This window comes from Myotis lucifugus, unplaced genomic scaffold, assembly GCF_000147115.1.
Source record: "Myotis lucifugus unplaced genomic scaffold, Myoluc2.0 scaffold_20, whole genome shotgun sequence".
Lineage (NCBI taxonomy): Eukaryota > Metazoa > Chordata > Mammalia > Chiroptera > Vespertilionidae > Myotis > Myotis lucifugus.
The window spans coordinates 9,359,784-9,371,602 of NW_005871068.1; the positions used below are offsets into that span (position 1 = coordinate 9,359,784).

At 37.4% G+C, this 11,819-nt stretch overlaps 1 protein-coding gene across 1 annotated transcript in view; it reads right to left on the reverse strand.

Moving 5' to 3' along the window:
- The window catches only part of DMD (dystrophin), a 2,279,750-nt gene that overhangs the window by 874,565 nt on the left and 1,393,366 nt on the right, over positions 1-11,819 (reverse strand). Inside the window, exon 45 of the mRNA XM_023751347.1 lies at positions 3,015-3,190. Coding sequence (XP_023607115.1) covers positions 3,015-3,190 — 176 coding nt within the window. The remainder of the gene's footprint in view (positions 1-3,014; positions 3,191-11,819) is intronic.

Here is an 11,819-nt window from a genome sequence, read left to right on the forward strand (position 1 = left end):
CTTAAAGCTATAGACGTTATTCCGTTCCTCTGCTACATAATTGAGGCAACAGTGAATATTCTATCATAAATTGTAGTTAATTGACTATATTTTATACTTCATTTACTTCCAACATAGACTAACTTTAATGGATATTTATTGCTATTTGAATTTTTCTGAACATTTCCTTCTCATATTTCTGATATCTTGCACTTTCAAGGAGAAAGGTTTAAAATTATGTAGCTAGAATGCTACAAATACTTTTTGTAGACTTTTTTACTTAAATTCTATCCATTCTTTCATTGTGTATATGGACTAAGAAATGTTAAATATTTCCAATAGCTGTATTTATAGTCCACTGCAAACTAAGAATACTGTTTTCAACTTGAATAACTATCTTATTTTTCACCTGTGCAAAAAATAATTTCTATTTCCTTCAAATTTCTGCTTGGGTTGAATTGAAAGCATGCCATTGATTAACAATAGTTTCATGATTACAGCCCTCCACAATTGCTAGTTTAACATATTATTTATAAAATATTTTATTTACTTTATTTCCTACTGGATGCTTGGAAATAGCTGTGTGTATTGGAAGAAATGGCACTTATATTTTACTACTTTTTCACATTTCATAAAATTAAAATGATATAAAAATCATGAGGAAGTGTGCTACAAAACTGATCTCAGTGGAAATTTGAATATGCTAACATTTACTTTTAAAGTGTAACATGAAGTTGACAACTTTAAAAGCTGAGTTTAAAAAATCAACCTCAAGGAAGCTGATCTTGACTTTTTAAAGCACAAAAAAGCAGTATTTAATGTAGGTCAAATGTTTAAATGGGAGACATTTTTCTAACCAATTACAGCCAAATTCCTAGCTCTAATTAACCTACAATTTGTGTAATATTTCACAACAGAGTCAGTATATACCACTTTCTATAAACTTAGAAGGATCTAGAACTATAGAGCTTATTTGGTAAAACAAATACATTGCTCTATCTTCATGTACAAGTTCTAATCTGCATTTAGAAATCAGTAACAACATGATTTTAAAAGTTCAGGTGAAAAAGAGTTTTTTGAAAAAATATTAATATACTCTACTCAAATACTATGAATAAGATATTTAAAATTGAGAAACAGACTCATAAAGAGCAGGCTGAGAGCTGTGGGGAGTGCTGGGTAGGGGTGTGTGGAGGGATTGAACAAAAAAGAAATAAAAAGAAAAACACTCATGGATATGGACAACAGGGTGGTGATTGCCAGGGGCAGTGGGGTGGAGGAGGGTATAGGGGGGATACATGGTGATGGAAGGAGACTTGACTTGGGGTGGTGAACACACAATACAGTGTACAGATGATGTATTATAGAATTGTGCACCTGAAACCTGTATAAATGTGTTAACCAGTGTCACTCCAATCAATTCAATAAACAGGAAAAAAGAAATATATAAGCGAGAAACAATATTTTATAAACAGTAAAGAATAACCCTCTAATCAATTGAACCCATTTTATGAATTGAAGATATTTATTTTTTAGCATGTTATTCAATTGTTCTTAATCTTATCATTTCTTAACATTTTATTTTAAACTAGATTGAGTCTAGTTCAAAACTGACATTATACAGGTTTAAACTTGTTCATAGTATAAACATATCAGTTATTTAAATAATGGGATATTTGTGTGTTTAATAGAAGGATTTCAGCTTAGGAAATAGGTATATGCCTTTCTCAAGGAAAAATTTTAACTACAAAGTTTGAGTCTTTACTAATCAATGTATAAATGACAATATTTTCTAAACCAAGATTTAAAATAAAAATGGTTTTTAGATGATCCTGTTATTTTTTAACTTTAGCAAGATTTGTGTGTGTGTTTGTGTGTGTGTGTGTGTGTGTGTGTGTGTGTGTGTGTGTGAGAGTGTGTAGATCGACTGACATATCCTTTTTATCAGAAATATGCATTCTATCTACTTTCTGAATAATGCAGCATGAGCAAAGGCGGCAAGAGCAGGTGGGCAGACAATGGGCACAATTCCAAAACTTTTCTAATAAATCCTCACCAAGATGTTTATCAATGAGTTGTTTTAGCTTTCTGAATATTAAAAATTCCTTGGGGTGGTGGGCACATGGTGCAATATACACACCTTATAACATAGAAACTCACACCTCAAACCTATATGTTCATATTGACTAATGTCACCTCAATCAATTTAATAAATAAATATATTTTTAAAATTCACCTATTATGTAAATAATAGGTAGGAAGCAAGAACTTGCCAACAGAACCTAGTTTTTATTGTTCACAACAATAGTCTCACTTGGTAAATAAAGGCCAAGTCCACCCTTATGAAACAGGAAACATTAGTACCAACAACTGGGAGCATAATACAAAATCACATTTATAAAAATATTTATGCCTTCCAAATGCAGCAGCATGCATTTGGCTTTCTGTGCTTTCATTGCATTCCAAGGGAAAGTTAAATGATGAATGAATTCAACAATAACCTTTCTGAGATTTTGTTTTCCCCTTCAGATTTGAAAATTTTTGACCCATGTCCCTCTTCAAGAATGTACTAACAAATGCAGTGAAACTAAAAGATAAATATTACTATCATGTTTTTGAGCATCACAGTCACATTTGTAGCTGTTAAAAAATCTAGCCAAAGAGCAGCTTTGCTACAAAATAGTCCTTTGTAATTTTCTTTTCTTCTCTTCCTTTAAAAAGCATTGGTCCTCAGTTTGTTAAAGTTGGAATATACTGAATACATTCAGATTTATATAATAATGGGATTTTTTAAAACAAACTTGAAACTTTAAAGTAGCAGAAAAGCACTTCCTACTTAACTAGCAACAACTAAACATTTCAGTACATGAGAAAAAGAAAGAAAAATGTATTATTGCTATTGATTAACTGCTGATAGGTTCCTTAATGTTAGTGCTTTTCACCCTGGTTATAATCTTACACAAAATCTTTCTTTTAAAGGATAGCTTAAATACCTCTGCTAAATTGTAAAATTCTTATTTTATCTGTCTCCTTACCTCTTTCTTCTTTCTGCCAGCTGTTTGCAGACCTCCTGCCACCGCAGATTCAGGCTGCTCAATTTTTCTTGTAGAATACCGGCATCTGTTTTTGAGGACTGTTGAATTATCTCTTCCCCAGTTGCATTCAATACTCTGACAGCAATTTGCCGCTGCCCGATGCCATCCTGGAGTTCCTGTAAGATACCAAAAAGGCAAAACAAAAATGAAGCCCCATGTCCTTTTATTTGAGAAAAGATTAAACAATGTGCTACCACATGTGGTTCTGCTGGGAGAGGAAGAAATAAAAAAGCTCCATGTGAAAGTTTTTCTATGAAACTGACACATCTATATCCTAAGGATACAAGGCAGAAAGACACCTTTTATGGGTTAGTAAAAAAAAGCGCTCTCTCAGTTCAACTCCAGTTTTTATATTTGTAAAGCTTGTCAGCTAGAGGATGCTATAATGTCCCACAAATCAATTAGTTGAAAACCTTCTCAAGAGCAAATTCGATTTCTTGTCCCCAGAAGGATGCTCCATGTTTAATAGTCTATGAAGTGCTGTAAAATTTAACGTGAAAAAAGTATTTGGATTTGTTAGTGACAGTCAATATAAGAGGTGAAAAAGACCCTACATGGTTTAGTCACAGCATTAAGAAAGAAAAAATCTCTAGAAATACTTAAACAAAAACCATCACTGTATTAGAAGGAAAATTATTTCAAATTCTGTTCCTATCAATATATTTTGCATTATGAAACTAAGAAATAATTGCTTTCAGGGGCAGCCTATCAATAAATCCCTAAGGTATAGCATTAAATTTAAAAATAATCTATAACCACCAGCACGTTTTTATGAGTCATTGATGGTGTCAAACTTAAATATCTTCTACTTTTTATACTGAATGAAATTTTAAAATGTCAGGAAAAATAGTTCCATTAAAAATAGACTATAACAAATATACGTAAAACAAAAAAATGTTTTTTAGCATTAAATTAAAATGATATTCTGTCTGTTTTTAAAAAGTTAATTTAGAATTGGTAAGGCAATTAAAATAACCATTTCTTCAGTGTGAAGTTTAGAAAACAAAATAATATGAGAACTTGAGATACCCAAATCTAAAGGATTTGCAAATCCTTATGTACTAATGGTATAAAGTCAGTATGCAGAACACTTTTCTAATAGATGTGTTCCTAATCATCTAATACTCTTATATTCCCTTATCCCTTGAGACAATGCCAAGTACAGAGTAAACCCCAGAACATGCTTGCCAAAGAGATGAATGAATGCCTATCTTCTGAGACTGGGTCAATTCTCCCTTAGACTCTCATTCCACATAAACTTCTTGGTGTTTTTTTTTTACTACTATTGTGCAATATTTTGAATGCTAGAACTTTGGGTAGTAAAACTTTAACAGCTAAAAGACAGACTGGATAAATAAGTAACAAGTTATAACAAAGCCATTATTCCAGGGACACAATATCTCACAAAGAATATAAAACTATACACAGTCATTGAATTATTCATAAGCTTTCCTGATCATACTCTCTAAAATGTGCATGAGATATACTGTAGTAAACATGTGATATTTCCTTGAAACCAGTTGCCTTTGCTCCATTACTTACATCTCACTCTTTACCACCTGATCAGATCATTGCTGCACACGACATCATTTTTAGTAATAGGTATACCCCTTTATAACAAATTGTGTCTATATTCCTATTACACCATAAATTCATTGAGGTCAGAGATTGTGTCCTATTCATGATTGTATACCTAATGCTTAATACAATACCTGGTACATAAGATTCTTCAATAAGTATATGTTGAATGAACGCAGGAATCTATTAAGAAAGGGGGAAGACGAGGAGGAGGGAGGGATGGAGGAGTTCAGTCTCATTACCACTAGGGTAGCATTAGTATTAATACTTATCATTGGGCATCCTAGAGATTCAAAGAAATAAGTACAATTTTCTAGGATTTTTGGCAGTGTCTAATCAATTGCAGAGCTTGATGTGTTATACTAGCTAGCAAGTTGTCCGATATTGGACAGAAGAGGGGTGACCTCAGTGGAAGGATGAGCAGGAGAGACCTCTGGAGGAAATTTGGAATTTAAAGAATAAGTAGGACTTAGGCACCTGGTAGGTCAGTGGGGTGAGAGGATGGCAGAAGGCAAGGCCTCTGGTATGCAATTTCCATGATCTTACCAGGAATATACATATGGGTTCTATCTATACTAATAAAAGGGTAATATGCTAATTAGACTGAACATCATCTGGACATCCTTCCAGACAAAGCCATGGTGGCTAGGCTGAGGCAGAGGTGGTTAGGGGCGATCAGGCCAGCAGGGGAGAGCAGTTAGGGGGATCAGGCTGGCAGGGGAGAGCAGTTAGGGGGATCAGGCAGGCAGAGTGGTTAGGGGCAATTAGGCAAGCAGGCAGAGTGGTTAGGGGTGATCAGGCAGGCAGGCAGGTGAGTGGTTAGGAGCCAGTGGTCCGAATGCCAGACATCCCTCGAGGGGTCCCAGATTGGAGAGGGTGCAGGCTGGACTGCGGGACCTCCCCCCACCCCTCATCATGCACGAATTTCATTTAATGGGCCTCTAGTATCAATATATGAGGGTGGTAATTTAAGGATAGATTTGGTGCTGGGTGTATATTGGGCCTGGCCAGAGAGGATTTTGCTTTTTATTAAAGAGTTTGTAATTCATTGGAAGGCAACAGAAAGTGACTTAAGTTTTAAATACAGCAATGTGAGAGCAAGATCTGTGTTTCTGGGGCAGGATTTAGGCAACTGTTAAGGCACGGACACAGGCAAAACAGCTGGGACAGGAGATAAGTTTTGACAGTGCACCAGGGAGGAAAGGCTAGAGATATCATGAACTGTTAAGGCAAAAATCACCAGGGTTTGGAAACTAGCTGAATCATGCAATCATGAATGACTATGAAATGGGGAAATATTTGCCTAAAACATAGAAGTCAGGAAAAATCTTTGCCTAAAACATAGAGGGAAAAGATTGTGACTCTAATTTGTGCTCCCAATGGTATCCATCATATACAACTATACTTATTAAATATGAATGGAACACCCATTAGATGTATGCTATAGAAGTGCATCTCAAACTTGAACATCTATAAGAATCTCCTAGAGATCTTGTTAAACTGCCAATTCTGATTCAGTAGGTCTTTTGAGGGCCCCAAATTCTCTATTTCTAACAAGCTTCAGGGGATGCCCATATTGCAGCTCTGGGAACAATAGATTGAGTAGTAATATGATAAGTAAATGCCTTCCGAATCTTTGTTAAGTAATCAAACAATTCCTGTTGCTGGTTTACAATGCTATAAACTAAAGCTGCTTCGGAATTTTTGTCTAAGCCATTTTCCTTTGTAAATGTTTTTAAAATATATGTTTATTGATTTTCGAGAGGAAAGGAGAGGGATAGAGAGTTAGAAACATCAATGATGAGAGAGGATCTTTGATGGGCTGCCTCTTGCACACCCTCCACCAGGGATCAAGCCACAACCTGGACATATGCCCTGACTGGGAATAGACCTAACTGTGACCTATCTGTGACCTTTTGGTTCATAGGTAGATGCTCAACCATCAATCTACACCCACTGGCTCCTTTGTATTTTTTATTTTGTCCCTTTTACTTCAAGGCTGATGGTTACAATGACTTTTACCATCCAATTGTGAGTCAACAAAGCTTTTGTTATTTCTATTTCCCAGATAAGAGAGAACTAAATAGCTAAGAATGAAGCAACAATTTAAAATTGCTATATCTAAGTCTCATTTATATCGAGTTCCAAATCAGTGTCATCAGATTTTTAATTTTGTGAGAGAAAAGATCATTAAATAATCTGTGGCATTTGTGTGAGAAGGTTTTGCAATCAGGAGCAGTATTTACAGTATGTTATCTACTTAAGGAGTGTTTTAAGCAATAAAATGTAAGATAGCAAAATAATGGATCAAAACGGAAAGTAAAAAGTTGTACATAATCTTTTACAGTTAGCCTCTGAGCCTGGAAGAAGATAAAATTTGATTCACAAAATTAAATGTAAAACCTCTATCAACTTTATTCACTTAGTGAAAGATGAATTAATTTTAATTCTATAGCTTTTAAATATTTTAAATACTAAATTAATAATCACCTATAAAAGCTTTGATGTCATATTTATGTTCTGTTGTCATAGACATCCTTATCTATTTCTCTGGCAATTAACATCTAGTCTTAGTTTTGGAAAGAGAGAAAATCATAATTAAATCTGTTGAATTATTCATCATAGTTATAAAGCTTATTGTGTTTTGATTCAAATATAAAGCATCATTCTTAATAAGCACTGCATATCAGACTCTAGACTCCCATAGAGAGCTTTTTCAAAATCTAAAAGCTAAGAATCTGATCCTAAGCAGAGTGAATCAGAATTTCTGGGGTTCAGGGGACAAAGGTGCACAAAACGGATACACTATTAAAGAAAGGGTAGGCAAGAGATATATGGAGGCCAGTGAGCAAAAGGAGCATGTTTTAGAGTTACTGCATTATTCTCAACTTCTTGTATGCTTTTTAAATTGAAAAGTGTTCCTAAATTATACAAAATGACATATATATTTAAGTCCTCTAAGTCTGGTCAAATTGAGGGAAGGGAAAGATTACAGGCAAGGAAGAATTTTATATAGGGAAAAAATATGAGAAAAAGTACCCAGTACATTTTATATGAAAACATTGCAGAAATTTAAGAAGTTTATTTTATAAACTTTTCAAAACTATATGAAAACACAATAGATGGAAAATGAAATGTGACAAATGAAGAAAAAGAATAAGCTAAAAAGGAGTTATGGGACATTGTACAGTGACAAACTGAATAAACTATGTAGGCAAAGAAGACTTGGCAAAATATTCCCTAAGCTAGACAAAATAGGAAAATAGAAGAGATAAAAAGTGATTGAGAGAAAAGATCATGACTGAGGAAAACAGAAGAGTGAAAAACAAACCTTCATTGAACAAGTAGATGTGTCAAGAATACAATTCTGTGGTTTCCTTACAATTTTGTTAACATTTATTTTGAAACAAATTATTGACTCAGATTACTGACTGGGCAAGTAAAAAATATATATATATCTTACTAATAAAAGCCTAGGTGGTCCTCACGCCGTCACAAGATGGCTGTGTGCACAGAGGGCTTGCGTAGGTGGGCGGGGCTGGGCTTGACACTGCATGTGTGAGGGCCCTGGAGGGAAGTTAACCAGGAGGTGCATGGGGGAGTCTGGGGACTTGGGGAAGTCGCCCCACGGGGCTGTGGGACTCCGTCACTTGGGGGAATTGCCCCGTGGGCTAAACATCAAGGCAAAGGGCACCACCCTTACTCCACCTCCACCCGGGGGAAATGAGATTCAGCTCCAGTGTCGGGATAAACCTGAGTTAGCGGGAGCTGCCCACACTCCATGTCCACCACTCAGCCTTGACCTGGGGTATGAACATGACAGAAAACCTCCCTGGTCACTGCCTGGTCCCCTACCCTGAGCTTCTCCCCACACAAGAGCAGTGATTTCATTCCTGACAAGAGCAGTGACCTCACTACCTGACAATGGAGCCCAACAGAACATGGAACCCTGGTAGCCAGGCAGCCACGTTCTAAAACAGCCCCTACCCAGCTCATTTGATAGAGACGTTCCCACCACGGCATGTTCTGCTGTTTGCCGCAGTCCCGCCACCGTGATAGGCAAAGAGCCAGCCAGGACAGCTTCTTCCACCGCTGCCACTGGCTCTGCACTCAGCCCTGACGCCCCAGGAGGTAACCAGGGAGGGGCCAGGGCGGGTTTTCCTTAGAGGCACGGCGACCACACTCATCCCCATCACCAGCCCCATGTCCCCTGGGGCACCGGCCCCACGGGGCTGTGGGACTCCAAGACTCAAGGGAGTCCCGCAGTCCCACGGGGTACTGGCTTTGACTCTGCGTCCCCGCGGGCGCCATCACAAACTCTGACAGGAGGGAGGAAGGAACCATATACTCGCACCCAGGACTTGGCAAATAGTGATATTAACACGTTAAGTGCCCAGCCTGTTTTGTCTTCTGGATGGAAAATATAGTATCAGTCACCGGTGACTGGGTGCTTAGCCTGTTAAAATATTTCTTCTAATGAATCACTTTCAAATGTGCACGAATTTTGTGCACCAGGCCACTAATTATTATATTTATTTTTATATATATATATATATATATATATATATATATATATATATATATCCCTAAGCAACCATTTGACTGGTCACTATGATGTGCACTGACCACCAGGGGGCAGACGCTCAATGCAGGAGCTTCCCCCTGGTGGTCAGTGCACTTCCATAGCAGAAGCACTGCTCACCTGACCAACTGGGCACCAGGCAGTGGTGCGAGCCTCTCCTGCCTCCATGGCAGTGCTACTGGTGACAGCAGGCACAGCAGGGCCTGGATGAGCGGGAGCAGTGTGGTGCCTGAACCAGGCTCAGGCTCCTCCTCAGCCACCTGCCACTTCGTGCACTACTATATCCCTCAGAGCGGTCCCGGATTGCAAGAGGGTGCATGAATCCATGCATTAAGCCTCTAGTAGGTAATAATGTAATAATATGAACCCTATAGAGGCTTTTGAAATGCCAGATATAATTTTATGGTACAATTTCATAAAAGTATGACATGTTATCTTTTACCTACTGTGTTACACCTTCTGTCCTATTTAAGATCATCCCCACTGCTTACCTTTGTCAGATTCTAGCTTTCAAGTAAGTCTGAAAAATACTGTCTGGTCATTTTCTCAAAGATAAATTAAACAAGTTTGCTTCTCATGTTAATTCTTAGAGTATACAGTCACCCTGTCTCAGAGTTTTTAATATGCTCCAGAAAGTAACTTTCAATTTTTATCAGATGATGAATTTTCCCACAGAAGCAAAATGGACAAATACTCAAGATATATAGCAGACTCAGCAAGAGGACACATTCAATCTAGCCCATTTGTGGATTGAGTGTTTCTGTCCTTGTGGAAGACCTGATGTCCATGTGAGAGCATCTCATGAGGATAGTGACAAGGATTGACAGATGGCTGAAACTTGGGAAATGCAGGAGTCAAAAACAGTAAGAGAGTGGGAAAATAGTGTGTTAAAAATAGGAAGGATTGCCCAGCTTTGGCTCAGTGGATAGAGCGTCAACCTATGAAGCAGGAGTTCACAGTTCCATTCCCAGTCAGGGCACTTGCCTGGATTGCTGTCTCCATCCCCAATAGGGAGCATGCAGGATGTAGACTATCAATGATTTTCCCTCATTATTGATGTTTCTATCTTTCTCTCCCTCTACCCCCTTCTCTGAAATCAATAAAAATATATTTAAAATATAGGAAGGATTTTTTAAAAAGTGCAAAAAAGGGCTTAGATAAACAGTGATTTTTGAGTAAAGAATGAAAGTTGTAGGAGGAATGGGCCATGATCAAGAGCCCAGGATGAGGAGATCAAGAATAATGTCTACCTATTAACTACAAGATGAAATCCTCACATTAGTCTACCAGAGAAGGTCTAAAGAGCCTTTTCTCTCCTGGTCTTTGCAGCCTGCTCTTCTGCTACTCCCCACTTTCAAACTTAACTCCAAGTCCCAGTAAAACTGAATGGCTTTCTACTTCCTTGACGGGCTAGCTTAGGTTTGCAGGTCAAACTCATTACTCATCTATAGTGCTCAGCTTAAATATTTCCTCTTCTACTAGGCATAAGAGCTCAGGGAGAGCTGAGCATCCCTCCTTTGTATCGGTGTTTATAAAAGAATAATGATAATTCCTCTTAAAATGAGAAATAGACAGTTCCTTTTCTAAAGCAAACATCCTACCAATGAACTGAAGGGAAAATATGTACAATAGCAATTTTTTTTTAAATGAGACATTTACCCAACATCAAATTGCAATGAAATTTCCTTTGGATGGATTTATCTCATCCACAGTGATTCATTATTATCACTGCTGTTAACCTGATACTGAATAAATTCATCATAATGTGCTTTGTAAGGTTATCTCAGGCTTGTTTTTCTTTCCCAAGAAATAATGCCACATGTAAAAGCAACCAACCAAACAAACACATTACAAGAGAACCCAAAAACATGTATTGCTCAATTTCAAGCAGAGGTCCCAAGGGGAAAAAGTATATGTTAAGTCTCTGACCGTGGGGATCTGAAGTTGAAGACTACAAGTTAAATCTATCCTTCGACATGTTTTGGCATTAGAACTTTAATAATTTGCATGCTTTTTGGTGGGGAATGCATATATTCAACCATTCTCTGAAGGCATTTGCATCAGTGGCCCTTACTTTAAAGAAAACTGTTGTTATATAGTACAAAACTTTGCCAAGTTAATGGGTTTTACTTTGTTAAAATCAATGCTAGGCCTCTATAGGTTCACAGATTTCTTCAATCCTTTTTGGATTCTAAATTATTTATTAGAACTTTAGGATAACAACCTGGGAACATTTAAGAGCTGTTTTTCTCTCTATTTACTTACATTTGTTAAGGAAACAACTTTACTTTTCTCTGATCAAAAGAAGGCTCTTGTCTGTGACCATGCTTGCTTTCTTATAAAGTGCTCCTGGTAATAGAACACATAACTTTAGGCATAAAACTCTTCCTATAGCCAAACCGGTTTGGCTCAGTGGATAGAGCGTCGGCATGCGGACTGAAAGGTCCCAGGTTCGATTCTGGTCAAGGGCATGTACCTTGGTTGCAGGCACATCCCCAGTAGGAGGTGTGCAGGAGGCAGCTGGTCGATGTTTCTCGATGTTTCTAACTCTCTATCCCTCTCCCTTCCTCTCTGTAAAAAATCAA